The sequence below is a fragment of the Myotis yumanensis genome, unplaced genomic scaffold (genome assembly GCF_028538775.1).
Source record: "Myotis yumanensis isolate MYYU_CA2020_CCGP unplaced genomic scaffold, mMyoYum1.0.hap1 SCAF_1, whole genome shotgun sequence".
Lineage (NCBI taxonomy): Eukaryota > Metazoa > Chordata > Mammalia > Chiroptera > Vespertilionidae > Myotis > Myotis yumanensis.
The window spans coordinates 102,104,162-102,123,211 of record NW_027223752.1 but is presented as its reverse complement, the minus strand read 5'-3'; the positions used below and the strand labels follow the sequence as shown (position 1 = coordinate 102,123,211).

Genomic DNA, 19,050 nt, shown 5'->3' with positions numbered 1-19,050 from the left:
ACGTGTGGCTGGACCTCATCTGCTAAACCCACAAGACATTTAAAAGTTGCTTGACATTTATTAATACTAATCAGTTAATTCACCTCCTAATGGGTCTACCCACAATTTATTATTGCCTTTTCATCTCCTTAGTTTCTTTTCTTTTCTTTTGAAGTCTCCACCCAAGGATATTTTTTCCATTGATTTTTAGAGAGTGGAACGGGGAGAGGGGGAGAGGGATGAAGGAAGGGGTTAAGGGAGGAGTGGAAGAGAGAGAACATCAATGTGAAAAGAGACACATCAATTGGTTACCTGCCTCTCACACAATAGGGCCGGGGATAGAACTTGCAACCGAGGTACATGCTCCTGAGAGAACTGAACCAGTGACCCTTCAGTGTGAGGGCCAATGCTCTAACCACTGAACACACCAACCAAGGCCATTTTCTTAGGTTTCTTAAAACTTACTATGGAGCATAAGTTTAGCACTGTGAGTGGTCTAGGCAAATACACCCTACTTTTGTTTTTGTGTCACCTCCCAAGTAGTTGTCACTTTTTTGAACATGGTATATGGCTTTAGCACTGAGTTGGATAAACATAGTTTGGGTTGCAAAGTTTAAGTTCTACTCTTCAGACAATAAAACTCCTTATCTTGAGGCCCATGACTCAGTTTTGTAATTCAAAAACTCAAATCTATAGCTGGTATTATATAAAAAATGGCAAGTTTTAAAACTGTCTCTATTCATATTTAAATTTTAATTAATAGAAAATTGGGACAATTTCTAAACTAAATCAAGACAATTATCACCAAAAAAAATTTACACAAATATGAAGGGACGGTCACTTGGCTTTGTTAAGTTATTTAAACCATTACTAAGTATTATAAATTAAGTACTGGACTGTAAAGTGTAAATGGAAAAAAACAGTTATGAGCCTTCATAATTAAAAATTAAAAGAAAAAACTAATATGGCTAACTCTAGACCTATATATCTATGCAGTAACATTCTAAAAGACTTAAAGTTTTTAATTAAGTCTTATTTAAGCTAATGGAAATAATGTAATATAATCAGAAATTCAGAAACTATATATATAGTTCAACGTGCAGCACATCTAGTAATAATGGCATACCTTTTCTTTCTGTTTTCTGTGCAGGGACAGAAGATGTGGGTGTAGGCAGTTTTGATAAAGTAGATGCTCCATTAGCATCAAATGATTTCTTTGGCTGGTGATCAGACTGTAGCATAAATTGACTAGAAGGAACAGTGCTTGGGGTAGCAGTTGGATGAACCACTGGTTTGATGGGGTGCTGTACTGGCGTAGAACTACTGTGAGTCTCTGCTCTTGGCAGTCTGTAGTCTCTGTCATTGTGTCTGCTTGTTTGAGACAAAATATTCTGTGGGAGCAAACTACTGGCATCACTGGAATGCTTGTCTTCCACTTTAGTTCACAGTTCGAAAAAAGAGATGTTGGAATGACGGTGATGGAAGGGGGAAGAAAAAAGATTATGTTAGAATCCTGTCTTGAACATCAGCTAATTTAGCAACATACTTGTACTTTTAATAAAACTGCAAGCCCAGTTAGTGTCTGCAGTTTTAGCATATAAATGTCTAAATGCTGGAAAAATTTTAGCTCAACTATAAACACTAATCTATACTCAAGATTTCAAGTGGGCTACAACTCTTTGGGTATTCTTTAGAACCAGTAGTTCAAACAAAACATTAAAAATACTCAGGTAAAATAATTTTAAAATTTTAATAATTAAAAAAGTAAATGGTCCAATCTTTTAAAATATAGACCTTTGGTTCTAATAATTAACTGAATTGTCCACATGATTAAACAAAAAGGCATATTAGCTTTATTAGCCTGATCTTCCTGAACACTAAAGTAGCTAATTTGTGGGCTCTAAAGTAGTTTGTGCGAGGGCTTAAATGACCTGCTTTGGGATGATCGAATTAACAATGAACATATTTTATACCAGAAGTGGTTATAAAATCAAGTTATAGATAATGCTATCTGAAAATAGAAGTCCTACATCCATAGCATAGTAAAAAAAAAAAAAAAAAAAAATCCATTTGCCATTATTAGTTACTTTCAAAACAAATCCTCTTCCAATTTAAAGCCACAAAAATATTTTAAATTCAGAAGTACTTTTGCCTCCATAGAGTGCAAAAGAAGGAAAAATTCAACAATCATGGTAACAAAATTTGTATTTATCAAAAAATCTGTAGCCTACACTTCAACAGTTCAATCAGTAACTAAAGAATTAAACAGTATGTTTTATTATGTTTCCAAGTAGAGAAACATTTTAAGATTTAAGCACATTCTATGTAATGATAATATCAGAGGATGCCCTTCCTGTCGAATACTTTATTCTTTTTTCCAATTCATAGTTCCTCCAAGTCTAGAGACCAGCACAAAGAAGGAAATATGCTGAAACTACAAATCAGTTTTCAACTCATCAGTGCACAGCTCCTACATGTTGAACCAAAATAGAAGGTACTGCCAAAAACCCTCAATCTATCAACTTGCATGCAAATAAAACTTAAAAACTTTTATTCTAGAGTGTCTTCCTGAAAAGACTACTACTACGATAGAAACTTTTAGGGACAGACATAACAGAAATAATACCATGCCAAATTCCCACCAATCCTGTCACTTGGTTACCTAGAACTTTCATTTCATAGACCAAGAAAAATTCCTTTTAGTTCCATATGATTACAATAGTCAAAGTAAATACATTCAGTTGAAAATTAAAGATATTTCTTCTAACATTTGTAAGCTTTGACAAAAAAAAATATCCCAGCAGCAGGATTACAAGATATAAAGTTATAGCTGCAACAGTTTTCTATTACAACTCTATGGAACAGTTCAAGCAGGGACTCTATTTTCACATCCCCCACAACAAGGATATTTAGCAAATGTCGGGAGACATTTTTGGCTGTCACAATTGGGGAGAAGAGAGGTGTGCTACTGGCATCAAGTATATAGCGGCCACGTATGGTGCTCTATATTCTACAACACACACAGGACAGCATCCCACAACAAAGAATTACCTGACTCTAAATATCCTTGGTGTTAACTGTTGAGAAACCCCATATTAAGGTCTCTCTAACCATCCAGCAATCACTTTATAATGCACATATTAAAGATGACAAAAATAATCTGGTAGCAGTAATATCAAATTAAAAATTTTATCCATATAATTTTCAATGCCAAGTTTGGATAACATTATCTGCTACATTGCAAAAAACAAAAACAAAAAACTAAAACTGCTCTACAATCTATTTTTCCATATAACACATACACACACATATTTCTTTTATTGGCAGTTGGAATTATAGAGCTTTAAGCCTTATCCTACATGAACACTAATGTACTGGTCAGATGTGAAAACTGTCAATATTTTCTAGATAAAGTTAAACACTTAAATGGCTTAGTGACTTTATTACTACAACATACCAAGTACAGCTCAGTTGACCAATTTGGGGGGGGGGGGGGGGGGGAGAAGCAACAGTATAGCCGAGGCCCTTTCGCAAACATTATTTAAAATTCAAAAAATGTGATACAGATTATATTTCAACACAAGTACAGACCCACTGAACCATCATTTGCACTTCTAGAAAATTAGCTAAGGAAGTAATCAGATAAGTGAGCAAAGATATTTAGCATTTTTTACAATAACAGGAAGAGGCAAAAACCACCTAAATATCCATGTATAAAAGATTATTTATAAATGAGAACACATCCAAAAATATAAACTGATATGGGAACATATCTTTGAAATATTATTGAAAATAAGGATTTTAAAAAGTAACACATAATTCCATTTTTGGTGGAAAAGATATATGTACTCATTTATATGCAGACAGAAAAAAAGTCTATGTCCCCAAATGTCTCTAGGTCATGGGATTAACACAACGGATTTGATTTTCTTAAAAATGGCTTATCAAAAAGAGAAAAAGTGTATTTTCACTTCCATCAATATTTCTATCAGATCTTGAATAACCCCCTTCAGTTATTCTACCCCAGTGGTACCCAATGTGGGGCACACGCCCCACAGGGGGGCAATTTAGTTTTTAAGGGGGGTAATTCAGGAATGAATTATTAGCAGTGAATTTTTTTGCATTTCTTAGGGTTCTAGGGGCCTCATATTGTGACATATTTATGCATTTCGGTTCTCTATTATATGTTTTGAAGCTTTATTTGCTATTTTTCATATCACTTCATATTATTTTTCTAACAATTGTACTTTTATTTTTCTCTTTCATGGATGCCATGTTCTTCGGAAGCTTGTTTATTAGACTAAGTTAATGGCCTTTCAGGCTTCCTCCATGTGAATAGAGTTCACTTTTTGAATAATAAGAATTATATATCACGGGGGGGATATCAGGATTTTAGAGATGCTTAGGTGGGGCATGGCCGAAAAAAAGGTTGGGAACCACTGCTCTATCCCAGTGGAGGAGGAATGACTTAAATGACAGGTTATTTTGGAAAGACTAAAGTAGACATACTAGGCTCTGATCTTTTTCCTCTCTGGAGAAGCCTAGCACGGTAACTTTTTTTAAAAAAAAGAAGTTATTCTTTTTTACACCCATTTGCCACTCTTCCTCAATACCCAAGTACACCCGCCCAACACAATTTGTTCAAGAGGCCCACAAGCTGGGTGCTATTGTTGTACTGTTGTTTTTTTAAAACCTGGAGAGGAAAGCCTTTATCTCATTTCTAATTGTTTGCCAAAAGACATAGTCATTTAAGATATTAAGTTTAATGGGACTAGAACCTAAGTCTTCCATCTCATAATATCATTCTTAATTTCCTAACTTTAGTACTTTATTTTTAAGAGACACAATTAAAAAAAATTTTTTTATTGATTTTAGAGAGGGAGAGAGAGATAGAAACATCAATTGATGAGAGAGAATCGTTGATTGGCCTCCTGCATGCCTTCTACTGGGATCGAGCCTGCAACCCAAGCACGTGCCCTTGACCAGAATTGAACCCAGGACCTTTCAATCTGCACACGGCACTCTACCCACTGAGAAAAACCAGCTAGGGCTAGCTTTAGTACTTTAAATCATTTTGTTTTCTAAGAATTAAGTACAATTTCACTAATATAAAAAATTAAATGTTCCAAGAAATATATCTTAAACATTTAGTCCCACAGAACTATGCTGTTTCATCTTAAATAATTATTCCCATCAAAATATTAATAACCTCTGCTGAGACTAAATAGATCTCCTTCTTTTTTGTTTTGAATTATAGGAGGAAAATTCAAATGCTTAAGGCTGAGAATTCCTAGAACAAACCTGAAAATTCTTCTCAAAATTTCGATATTTCAAAATTTGATAAAGGGCCCCAAAACTCTGGCATTTAAATTTTATTCTGGATAAGAGAAGCCACTGGAAACATAATATGTCTAGTAAAAGCTTCAAACTCAAATTCAAATTTGAGTTAAAAACAAATGTATGCTACTTATATTGTCCCACATAGACAAAATCTGACGTCCAAAGAACATTAAGGTTATGCATGGAAATGTTATGCATATCTATGGTCATGCTGAAACCAATTCTAAAACAAGTTTTTCACTGAAAAAACAACAATAGGTACTTTGATGTCACTATCTGTGTGAGGCATTGATTCAATTATTAAATCAAAGCCCAGGGAGTTCTGGAAGGGATTTTAGTGCCCAGTTTAATAGTTCACAATTCCACCTGGGGGGTGGGAGTAGATGGGCAGGGGGAAGCTCCTGTTTTAAAAAGAAATCAATCTACAAAATGAAGTTTTATTTTTTTACCAACATAACTGCATTACAGCCATTAAGGATAGTAATGAATACATGTGTATACTATTCCCCTGTGCATACTTTTCCTTTTCAGGAAACAAAATGGTGATTAGGGAAACAGATCCAACATAAAGATACCCTATATATTCCTGTTTATTTTACTTTACATATGTAAATGTTTATGCACTTAGATCTATAGCATAAATGAACTACAGGAATGAAATAAACATCATTACTATTTCAAAGAAAAAAATACTTACTTCCACTGGCAAACGCACTAGTGGCCGTTGCTTGCATCACCTCTCTTCTGTAATCCCTATCTTTTGGGAAGCTATTAACTGCCATCTTGTTTGCTTCTTTCTGTCTCTGTTCTCTAAAAATAAAAAATAAACCCATAATAATTAAATCATGTACAATGAGTCTACATATAACACTTCAGGCCAAATGTTGAACAAAATTGTATATGCAAAATAAAATAAGTGAATATAGCCATATTATTATGTTATTGATGTGGCACATGGGATGCAGCAAACAAAACATTAATGTTTCCACTGGTGGCAATATTATACCACTTATTTATACGACATTAACCCTACAACCAAAACTCTGCAATATTAATTCTACATATATGAAGGAAACATACTGCCTCACAAGAATTATAAAGATTTCTACTACAAATTAAATAAAGATGAATAAATGTGAACTAATATAAAATTTTAAATTAAGTACACCAACTGTTCACAAGGCCTTGTTGGACAGTTGCTTAATCTGTCCTAGTTTTTTTAAGGTAAAAGAAAATTATGGCAAACACAGATGATGGACCAATCAATCACTGCAATTAAATAGGAAGTAAATATCACTATAAGAAACCTAAACTTATAATGTTTAATGTTCTAAAATATTAACCAATAGAATCAAGAATGAGAAATACTGTTCAATTAGATTAAGAGCAAATACCTTTCAAGCCACTCTTTTGGTTTTTCCCACTGTGAAACTTCTGTTCGACAATTGTAGTAGTATTTTTTCCCAGAAGAGCTAATGTGCTCAGACCAGTCATCTGCAGAATCATAAGACTTAAAAAAATATTTTAAAAAATTAGAAAATGTTAATACTGTTTAATAACTTGATATGAAATATCAAGAATGTCAATGGTTTTCAAAGTATATATGAAAAGACTAATAAGATAAAGGTGCCCTGATCTAGGATGTAATTATATATATATGTATATATATATACACATACACACACACACACACACACACACACACACACACACATATCTTAGGAGACATTACCTATGAAAACCTTCAAAGATAACAATGGAAAACTTTATAAAATATGTTAAGCAAATTAATAAATATCAAATTAAATAGATTAATAAATACTAGTTTATTAGGTGCAGGAAGAAAAATATTAACTTCACAACATCTTGACTTTTGAAAAGCATTACAAAAGTACCCATTATCATAATTTTAACTGCTGAAATCCAGTCACATTGGTGGGGGTGGGGGGAAGGGATTGGAGAATTCTCTCAACTGATCTGATGGCATGAGAGCACATCAGCTCTAAACTCGCAAGGCACAATAGTTATCTTATACAGTGTAATAGAGAACAACCTGCTTATATTTACTGTTACTTATTGGGAAAAAAAAGCACAAGACTTAAAAATGTAAACACAAAGCCAATTATAGGCAATGAATTTGTTTCATCTTCAAAACACATGAGATGGGTCAAGTATTTATTAAACCTTGTCTCACATAATATAATCAGCAGCGTCACATATTTTTCCTGTAACTAAAACTTGTCTGTCTTTTGAACATTCTCAGACAGTCTCTTGTAGTTATTTTAAAGGCACTGTAAAATTAGAATGAAATTAGAAAACACTGAAAGGCCCAGTTTTCATGGAACTGATCTCAAAAAGTGAAAGTTTAAGTGCCTGCAGCACTGGCCACAGGAAATGTGGCAGAATTCCAAGTATATTTCAGATGAATTTCTTAACTATTTTTTTTAAAAGCTTTAAGTTTACCAGTAAAATAAAATAGTTATACTTTGATAGTCTATCCTTCTTCTGGGTTCACCATAGTGTAGGGTGACACAATTTTAAAGCTTGAAGAAAGGAACTTTTATCAACTCAAGCTTTAATTTTACCAAGGAGGAAAGAAGTGGAGATGACTTATAAGTTGTCCAAAGGTGCTAGAAACAATTAGTGGTAGAAAAAGGATCAAAATTTAGGTCGCAGATTCCATTATTTTTACTAAATCAACACCAATTCTGGAAATGCCATAATAATTTTTAGGGTTGAAGAAATTCTGCAGATCCTGTTATATGTTTATACTCTCAAGTTTATGTCTCTAAATAATGAAGCTATTTGGATATCAGTCCTGTGCCTCCAAACCTCTAAAATCAGTGGAAAGTTAATGCTCAATCCCCCTACTTTGCAGAATCAGATTACACCAAGCTACAGGAATCACAGAAGGCAAAATTCAGTTCTTCTATCCCACCTACTACCTCCTATAGCTAAATTATTAAGCATACTGAGCCCTTCTATGGATATAGCTGGAAATTTTTGGTTTGATTTGCTTGGCAAGTGGTTATACGGGATTACTGATTTGGTCTGAAGTAGAAGAATGAGATTTGAGGCAGGTGAACCAGAGTAGATGAGAGAGTAGTTTAGACCAATGTTCTTCACAGTGATGGTTTGAAAACTGTTGCCTGTCCTGGAGGAGATAAGGCGTTTGCAACAGAATAATGTTTCCCTGGCCCAAAGTCTTGCTTTAAGAAAAAAAAAAAAAATCAACTAAAGTTTACTTAATGATGGTTAATTTACATTCTGGCACAACTACAGAACAGTTAAAAGTTCAAAGACCAGAACCTTGAAGAGCATGGGTCTACGACACTGCACTGATTTTGCCTATCAAATCTTAGGTTAGTACAGGTATGTGTTCCAGGGTACAGCATTATTATTACATACTAGCAACTTTAGCTTTCACCACCCCTCTTACACCCTCAAAAAAGATTAAGGAGGGAGGAGGAAAACTTTAAGCAATGGAGTTTTTTAAATGTTAATGTGCAACAAACAGCAGGTGTTCAACTTTTTAAAAAAATATATATCTTATTGATTTTTTTACAAAGAGGAAGGGAGAGGGATAGAGAGCTAGAAACATCGATGAGAGAGAAACATCAGCAGCTGCCTCCTGCACACCCCCTGCTGGGGATGTGCTTGCAACCAAGGCACATGCCCTTGACCAGAATCGAACCTGGAACCCTTAAGTCCGCAGGCCGACGCTCTATCCACTGAGCCAAACCGGTTAGGGCTGTTCAACTTCTTTGTATTCCACTTTATTTCTTTTCAGTTTTATTGAGGTATAATTGACAAATAAAATTGTAATTTATTTAAAGTGTACATAGGGATGATTTGATATACATATACACTGTGAAAGGGTTCTTCTGCCCATCTAGTTAACACTATACTTATCTTTTTATATGAAAACATTTAAGTTCTCTCTTAGCAATTTCAATTATACAATCACTGTTATTAATAGTATCATGAAAACATCCAAGTTTTCTAAATTAAACTTGATGTGGTTGCCAACATATGCCCTAAAGCAGCAGTTCTGCAAGTATTGTCCAGGAACCGTTGAAGGACACCCAGATCATTTCACAAGATCAAAACTATTTTCATAATAAAACTAAGATGATTGCTTTTCTCCTCATTCTACCATAAGAACACTGTTTTCTCAGACTGTACAGATTTTTGTTCACAAAAGACTAAATGCAGATATGAAATTTTAGGTGTCTTCTATTAAGTCAGGCATTAAAAAGATGTTCAATGTCTGTTTTTTGTTTTAATCGTATCTTTCATAAAATATATTACAAGCCATCCTGGCCGGTTGCTTAGTTGGTTGGGTGTCATCCATGCATCAAAAGGTTGCTGGTTTGATTTTTCAGTCAGGGCACATGCCCAGGATTATGGGCTCAATCCCCAGTAGGGGACATGCAGGAGGTAGCTGATCAATGATTCTCTCTCTTCATTGATGTTTCTCTCTCCCCCCCCCCCCCCCCCGCCTCTCCCTCCCTCTCTCTCTCAAAATCAATAAAAAGCCCTGGCCAGTGTGACTAACTGGTTAGAAAATCAGCCACACACTGAAGAGTTGCAGGTTCGATCCCTGCTGTGGTCAAGGCACATCTGGGAGGCAACCAATCAATATTCTCTCTCTCTCTCTCTCTCTCTCTCTCTCTCTCTATCTCTCTCTCCCCCCGCCCCTCCCCTGCCTTTCCACGCTCTAAAACCAATGGGGGGAAAAAATCCTCAGGTGAGGATTAAAAATAAAATGTTTAAATTATATATATTACATGTTACATATATAATGGGTTTACAATTGATTTTAAATCAATTATGTTTCAAATTTATCAGTTTTAATTTTTAACATGGTAAATACTGATAATATTGTAGAGTCCAAATAAAGAAAAGCTCTCAATGTTCATGAATGTCAAGACATCTTGAGACTAAAAGTTTAAAAATGGCTACTCTAAAAGACAAGACTAGCACTGAACAGTTACTGAGCCACTATCTGCTCTCCAATTCAAAATGTCTTTTGGTTCTCTTATATGACTGTTGATTTTTCTCTTTTTAAAAAAAGCATCTCCCTTTCTACTTACTTTAAGACATCCTTCTCCAAGTTAAACTATGGAAATGAAAGTCAATCCTGAAAATTACTTTATGAACTGTTAATAAAGAGTAGTTCATAAAATAACAACATCAAAGATGACACTCATCGTAACAAAGATTTTCATGGAGACCTGAGAGTTCTCTAATAAATTTCTTTTCTTTTTTAATTAAGCGGAATATCTTTAAGCAAGATTGGTTACAGAGAACAGATCTCGAGACTTCAAACTTAAAAGCTCCAAAATATGCAAAGGATATTTAACTAATAAGAAGTTGGAAGATGCTGCAGTCCTCTAAGATTGAATTTAAAATGTTTCCCAACAAATCAAGTGAAGGATACTCAGAAGGGATATTTCAATTATAATGTCTTTAAAATGGGAATTAAAAACTTTTCTAAATAAAGAAATCCAGAGGCTTCTTTTTATAAAAACCACAAATATGCATAGCTTATCTAAATAGTCTATATAATACCTGTAAGTTCTATCATGATTTAGATTACGCAGGAGGCATTTGACAAAGCTTTTCCTAAATATTAACTATGGGCTAGGTAGGCTCTGTGTTAGATATAATAAATGTTTATTACACTACTGAGAAGGAAACTACATGTGAATCTTAATCTAATACTAAAAAAATAAGGTAATTTCGACTTGACTTTCAATAGTTAACTTAATAAATATAAGTCACTATACAACCAGATGTCTATATAGTAATCTAAATAATATTCTTACTGATTTTCAAAGATAGAAAACTTGAAAACCTCAAAGATGGGAAAAAACATTTTTTTAAAGAAGGTTAAAATAATGTCCATCTGTTCATTTATTCTTTCATTATGAAAATATTAAATGAAAGGTGATTTTATGTTTTATTCACTAGTCAAAAACTTCCATTTGAAGTGATTTTAAGAAAGTAAGTCAATTTTTAAGAAACCTTCAGAAAAGTTCAAAAGCCCTCTTCTTAGGTAACATTAAATTTACAGTCTCTAATTGATACATGTGTCATAACAGCTGGGTACATTATAATGTAAAAGACCACTAACTGGAAGTTAATTATATATCAACAGTTAAAATCTACAGCAGGGGTCCTCAAACTACGGCCCGCGGGCCACATGCAAATACAAATATTGTATTTGTTCCCGTTTTGTTTTTTTACTTCAAAATAAGATATGTGCAGTGTGCATAGGAATTTGTTCATAGTTTCTTTTTAAACTATAGTCCGGCCCTCCAACGGTCTGAGGGACAGTGAACTGGCCCCCTGTTTAAAAAGTTTGAGGACCCCTGATCTACAGCAAGGGGAAACCCTGATCCTGAAAACACATAATATTAAATCCATCTAGTAATGGTCTTCAGTTTCCACTCCTATAATGAAATTCCCTGACATCCTTTATGATTTGGGTCTTTCAAGACTATATGATGCCCATTATTTAACCTTTCTGGTTTCACTGTTAATCCATTTCTTGAAAATCAAAATAATCAGAATTTGTTTTCCCTGAATAAGGATATTGTTTTAAGCAAAACAATGTTTACAGGGCCTGCCTTCTCTCCTAACAGCAAATGCCCAAATCTGAATTGTCAATAATAAACAGAACTTTAGAGGTGTTACTTTGTAAATTAGTAAAGCCATTTCTCCCGCCCTCCCTCCCTCTCCCTCCCTCTCCCTCCCTCTCCCTCTCTCTCTCTCTCACACACACACACACACACACACACACACACCTATTCACTCTAAAATCCCGTGTATGTCTCATTGACAATAACCCATCACAAACAATCTGAAGATAACACCTGTGACAGTTTATCAAGCTCTTATCCTTGCCTTAATACCACCCTTCTATATTCTGTTCTGTGATGCTAGGATTGGAATAATGCAGATTACATTCTATTTAGCCATAAATCCTGTTAGATTCTGCCATTAGAGGAAGACTAAAAGGGAGGACAAAAGAGAAGCCTAGCAGCCACAGTTCCAGTTTCCAGCTATCTGCTCCAAACCTGAATTAGCTTCATCACAACACTGAAAGAAAGGTACTATCACCAGCTCTGCAGGGAACTCCAACTTTTTCCTATTGCTCCTCAGCCCAAAGGGGTAATCACTATATATGTGTTCAGTCAACGTCCCTTTTTGTTTTATTCAGTCCTCAATACCTGCAATATCTGCTTAATCAATCCTACATATAAAGTTATTAAATTGTGCTAAACATAATAAGCATGACTTCTGTTTTCCCAACTAGACCCTGATCAGCACAATATTTAAAACTATTCTACATTTATTTTTATGAAATTATCATTGCTCTCAATTTTCCATAAAAATGTACTATCCACACTACTTCAACTAGGTAAAGACCCTTGCAGTGGTTCTCAACCTTCCTAATGCCGTGACCCTTTAATACAGTTCCTCATGTTGTGGTGACCCCCAACCATAAAATTATTTTCGTTGCTACTTCATAACTGTAATTGTGCTACTGTTTTTGAATCGTAATGTAAATATCTGATATGCAGGATGTATTTTCATTGTTCGCGACCCACAGGTTGAGAACCGCTGCAAGTTTATAGGGTCTTTCAATGCCAATAAAGGTCTGATGATCACCCAGATAATTAAGACAAAAATCTGTTGGATTCAACCTACATTTCTATAGCTTTCTTGTTGTTCTTTCTTTTCTATAATGTATTTTCCACATAGCTTTCTGATATGTTTTAAGCTGCAAATATGATGTTACTTCACCAATTTTTCCTTCACTAGGTCTCCATTGTCTTTATATAAAATTCACATTCCTTGCAAGATACATAACTCTTTGTAACTGACACCCACTCATCTCTGTAACCTGAACTGTTCCCATCGTACCGTATTATCAAAATCCTGTAGTTCTCCAAACATGCAACACTATTTCACACTTCTCTTGTAGGTGCTGTCCCTTTGCTTATTACAAATTCCAGAACTCTTAACTGGCTAAAGTACATTCAATCTATTGGGTAGCATTACATATACTTTAATACCTCCCTCATCAATCTGGGGGGTCCATCCTCATCTTGAGTGCTCCCAAAGCAACGTTAACATGCACTGTTTTAATTGTTTATTTTTCAGTCCCCACCACAGACCTGAAAGTTCCTTTCAGGTGAGCCACATTTTCTTAGTTCTACATAACTACAACCTAGCATATGCTTGGCAAATTAAAACCTTATTAAATTTTTGCTGAATAGCCCCACCAGTGTGGCTCAGAAGGTCACGGTTCAATTCCCCGTCAGGGTACATGCCCTGGTTGCAGAATTGATCCCCTCTGTGGGGTGTGCAGGAGGCAACCAATCAATGATTCTCTCTCATCATTGATGTTTCTATCTTTCTTGCCCTCTCCCTTCCTCTCTGAAATCAATAAGAAGTTTATATATTATGGAAAGAGCAGCTCAAGTTAAACATTTTAACTACAGAAGTTTCACAATCTGAGGTTCTTTATATCTCAATGGTAAAATTTTGCTCTTTAAAGGAATACTGACAAATAATATCATGATGGTGTTCTTGGACAATCCTCAATTCTAATAAGGTTATCTCAGTAACCTTAAGATACATTAAGAAAAAGTTAGATGAAAAAAAAAAAATTCTTTTTAGGACATTAGACTTAAGACTTGGTGTGAGGGGTTTTGGGTTTTGCAATGAATTAAAAAACAAAAAACAAACAAAATTAAGTGTGTTCATATACTTACTGCATCTGAAGTTTTGCTTGGATTATTGCTTGGATTAGAAGAATGTGAATTTGAACTATGAAGACTACTGTGGTTGTGTGAATTTTCTTGTGGAGAGTAACTGGTCCCTTAAAAAAAGAAAAGTAAAGTATAAGTTTTACTTCATATTTAATTTAAACTGGCTTCTATCATGTCATATATATTAATATAATCATTGTATATCCCTAAACCATTTTACATAAGATCAGGCATACATATTCATGCTCTTTATTAATACATAAAGTATTTGTGAGCCTACTAAAAATGTGGGTTAATCAGTACATACTGGTATACTACATGGCTAATACGGAACAATCTATCTATACAATAAAAGCCCAGCAGCCCTTATGGTGGAACAACCAGAATGACTGGTTGCTATGATGTTCACTGACCACCAGGGGGCAGACGCTCAACGCAGGAGCTGCCCCATGGTGGTCAGTGTGCTCCCACAGCAGGAGCACTGCTCAGCCAGAAGCCAGGCTCATGGCTGGCAAGTGGGCAGTGCTAAGGAGTGGCAAGCCAAGCAGTAAAGAGAGAGCAGGCGGGTGGTTAGAAGCAAGGGGACCCGGATTGCAAGAGGGATATCCGACTGCGAGGCTGAGGGACCCCCCCCCCCCGCCCACAGCACGAATTTCGTGCATCGGGCATCTAGTGTTATTATAATTAGACTAGAGGTCCAGTGCACGAAATTCGTGCACGGGGCGGGGGTTCCTCAGTCGGGCCTGCACCCTCTCCAATCCGGGACCACTCAGGGGATGTCTGAATGCCGGTATAGGCCGTGGGGATCGGGCCTAAACTGGCAGTCGGATATCTCTCTCACAATCCGGGACCACTGGCTCCTAACCACTCACCTGCCTGCCTGCCTGATCGCCCCTAACTGGTCCCCTGATGGCCTGATAGCCCCTAACCACCTCTGCCTTGGCCTCCGCCACTGTGGCTTTGTCGGGAAGGCCGTCTGGATTGCAAGAGGGCAGTCAGACATCCTCCGAGGGGTTCCAGATTGGAGAGGGTGCAGGCTGGGCTGAAGGACAACCCCCCTCCCCACCATGCACAAATTTCATGCACCGGGTCACTAGTACAATATATAGATGATGTGGTATAGAATTGTACACCTGAAACACATATAATTTTAGTAACCAGTCATTCCAATAAATTAAAAAAAAAAATCCAAGGACCTCTACCACCCCAAACCACTTTTCAAACTAAAAAGCAGTTAACAGGTATGGCTGAATAAGGTTCAGCAGGGATCTTACACTCCACTATATTAAAAAAAATACAGATTTCAAGGTTAAATCTTAGAGATTCTAATTCACAGTAAATGGGATGGGATTCCAAAACCTGAATTTTTAATAAGCACTCTCAAGATGGTTTGGTGTAGTATCTTAGCCACACTTTATTCTAAATAATGCATTGCTTCCCATTGTCTTTGGTCCTCCTCTCATCTCTCCAAAACCAGAGACCACAAACACTTAAAATAAGGGGATTTCACAAAGAAAGCCATATGTCTGAAATGGGTATTTTGCCATAACCATGTTTTCTTGAAAAACTCTGAATTCTGCAAAATTGCACACTAAAAATAAAGCCGTATAGGAGAAAGAGTAGGAGCAAATTACTCAAAGTTATGCAAATTTATTATAACCAGAACACTAAACAAAAAGTTGCGCAGCAGCATTGACGGGTTTGGCTCAGCAGTTAAGGGAGTCAGCCCTCACACTGAAGGGTCAAGGGTTAGATTCCTGGTCAAGGGCAGGTACCTCGGTTGCAGGTTAGATCCCTGGCCCCAATCAGGGGGTTGTGCAGGAAGCACACCAACCATGTGTCTCTCCCTTCTCTCCTTCCCCCTCCTTCCTCTCACTCAAAAAGTCAATGGGAAAAAAATCCTCCTTGGGTAAAGATTAAAAATTTTTTTTTTCTTTAGGCACTTTGCCTATGCAGCAGCTGGTTGAGGCTTTTTCCTTTCTATTTGAAGGTTTAACCCTAATCCTGCTATTCTGATCCTCTGCTGAGGAAAAAAAATTCACATGTAAACCAACACAACTTCAGTTTATACTTATACCATTCTCCAATTTACCAATTGTATATGAGCTAATGGTGGGGTAAAAAGAAAATGTTGTGGTAACCAGACTATGTCTCTTCATGTCTCTTGGGGAGGGGGGATGGAAAGGAAGGGGGTGGATAAAATGATGTGTTAACAACAAGCTTGTATCTGACAGTCCCTTGTAACTGAATTAATCTAGTTCTTTGCTATCCCAATGATAGCCACTAGGCACATACAGCCATGGAGCACTTGAAATGTGGCTACTCTAAATTGAGATTTGCTATAAGTGCAAAATACAAACTAGATTCAAAAACTCAGTACAAAAAGAGCTAAAACAGCACATTAATATTTTATACTGACTACCAGAGGCCCAGTGCACGCTTAAATTGTGCGCGTGTAGGGTCTCCTAGGCCCAGCCTGCCATCAGGGCCATGGCCGCCGCCCCAGGAAGCCTCGCACCCTCTGCCGACGCTGTGGGCGCCCAGGACGCTCCAGAAGTCCCGCCCACCACAGCCGCTGCGGGACACCGAAGTCCTGCCCTCCGTGGGACCTATCAATGCACCTCCTGGTGAGTCCGGTAGTTGGTCGTGATGCTATCACGGTGTCACGACCTCAGGCCTTTTATGATATAGATATGAACTATTTTTTTATATAATGGGTTAAATAGTATATATTATTAAAATTAATTCCAGATGTTGGTTACTAGAAAATTTAAAATTGCATACATAGCTCAGTGAACAGCACTACTCTAGATGAAAGTGTCCACTGACAATTAGTGAAAGGGGGCTAGGGAGCTCTAGCCAGTTGGGCTCAAGGGAAAGAGCGTCGGCCTGGGGACTGAAGGGACCTGGGTTCGATTCTGATCAAGGGCATGTATCTCGGTTGCAGGCTTGACTCTAGCCCTGGTTGGGGTGTGCGCGAAGGCAAGGAATTGATGTGTCTCTCTCACATCGATGTTTCTCTCTCTCCCTTCCATTCTCTCTAAAAAAAAAAATCAATGGAAAAATATCATCAGGTGAGGATTAAAAAAAGAAAAAGAAAATGAAAGGGGGCTAGGGGTTCCTACTGTGCACAGGACATTTCTCAAAGAACTGTACCCTGTCTGAAAAATCAGCTTATAATTCAGCTAAGCCTAGGACCTAATTCTGCTTAATACAATATGCTGAATTTTCTAGGAATTTAACTGTTGTGCGAATTGTACTGCAGAGTTCTTAGTTTTTGTTTCAAACTTTCACCAAGATGTTTACCACTTGGAACAATGTCATTACCAACAATACATCTGCACTTGTATCTATTATAAATAATATCAAGGCAAGTCCTTTGTTAATAGCTGGGACCAAAAATTTTCCGACAGAGATAAATGAGAGATGCAGCAGCTGTCACTGGATTTCATTAATAAAACTTGTTTTAAAAACAGTACTGCTATCCTATGTTTATCCCAAATAAATATGCTAAATATTTATAGTGATAAAAACATCTTTGTGAAATGTACATTATTACATCATTTCCTTTGGAGACACCCATATCATCCCTACTCTTACAGGTGTAGGTAGCATATACTGGTCATCTACAGCAGTCTAGCCCGCAGGCTGTATAAGGCCAGAGAAATCATTTGGTGTGGCCCTGCCAATGCATTAGGAGTGAGTTAATTAAATGTTTGACCAAATATAGCAGGCTAATTTTGTATAACCCACAAATGATGTTATAAATATCCAAATGGCCCTTGGCAAAAAAAAAAAAAAAAAAAAAAAAAAAAATCTTTCCGACCACCGATCTACAGGCTAGAAATGGAGATTTTACAAAAATGCTTAAGGGAAAGTGCACATGCAGAAAAATGAAGTTGAGTTGGACCCCCTTTCCTCACACCATATACAAAACTAAGTCAAAATGAACCACAGACCTAAATGTAAGAGCTAAAAATATATAGGCATACATTATCACCAAAAGTACAAGCAGAAAAAAAGAAAAATTTAATAAATTAAACTTTGTCAAAATTTAACTTTTGTGCTCCAAAAGACACCATCAAGAAGATAATACACAGAATGGGAGAACATATTTGCAAGTCATATGCAAAGAACTTTTATCTAGTTCCACTAGTAAAAATTCTTACAACTCAATAAAAGAGATCAATAAACCAATTTTAAAGTAAGTGAAAGATCTCAACAAATATTTCTCCAAAGAAGACATACAAGTGGCCAAAAAAGACATGAAAAGATGCTCAACACATTAACCATTAGGGAAATACAAATCAAATCTGCAGTGAGATACCACTTCATAACCATTAGCATAGCTATAGTAAAAAAGACAGACTATATAATGAGAACACAGAGAAACTGGAACCCTCATACAACTTGCTGCTGTCAATGTAAAATACTCAGTTGCTTTGAAACAGAAACAGTTTAACAGCTCCTGAAAAGGTTAAACACAACTTACCACGTAACCCAGCAATTCTACTCTACATATATGTCTAAGAAATGAAAACATACGTCCACAATGTTCGTTGCACACTATCTTTAACCAAATGCTGGAAACAAATCAAATGTCCATTAAACTGACTAATGGATAAATAAAACATGGTATATCTATACAATGGAATTATTCAGCAAAAAAAAAAAAGAGTACTGCTACATACTATACAGTATTTTGCCTCTTACTAAATAAAAATAAGGCCATCTAACCTCTTTGGTTACCTTTATTTGTCAAATAAGATATGGTTGACAGTGTAGAACTGCAAAGATCACAATTACGTCTGAAATGCTAGACTTATGAATGTTACTAACCTCTCTGACTTCTGCCACCTGACATTTTATCACTAAGGAATTAGAGAATATTTTAGACTAAGACTTTTATCCTCCCTTCTATTTGAACTCTGGTGAAGACTTTATT

General features: G+C 36.1%; 1 protein-coding gene across 7 annotated transcripts in view; it reads right to left on the bottom strand.

Annotated features, from left to right (window-relative positions):
- The window catches only part of WAC (WW domain containing adaptor with coiled-coil), a 93,638-nt gene that overhangs the window by 28,248 nt on the left and 46,340 nt on the right, over window positions 1-19,050 (bottom strand). For 5 of the 7 annotated variants that reach the window (XM_070428594.1, XM_070428593.1, XM_070428585.1 and 2 more), the window contains exons 4-7: window positions 14,109-14,215; window positions 6,714-6,829; window positions 6,017-6,129; window positions 1,106-1,414 (exon numbers count right to left, since the gene is read on the bottom strand). In XM_070428594.1, the coding sequence (XP_070284695.1) occupies window positions 1,106-1,414; window positions 6,017-6,129; window positions 6,714-6,829; window positions 14,109-14,215 (645 nt within the window). The remainder of the gene's footprint in view (window positions 1-1,105; window positions 1,415-6,016; window positions 6,130-6,713; window positions 6,830-14,108; window positions 14,216-19,050) is intronic. The other 2 variants (XM_070428591.1, XM_070428588.1) reach the window with 1 other exon arrangement.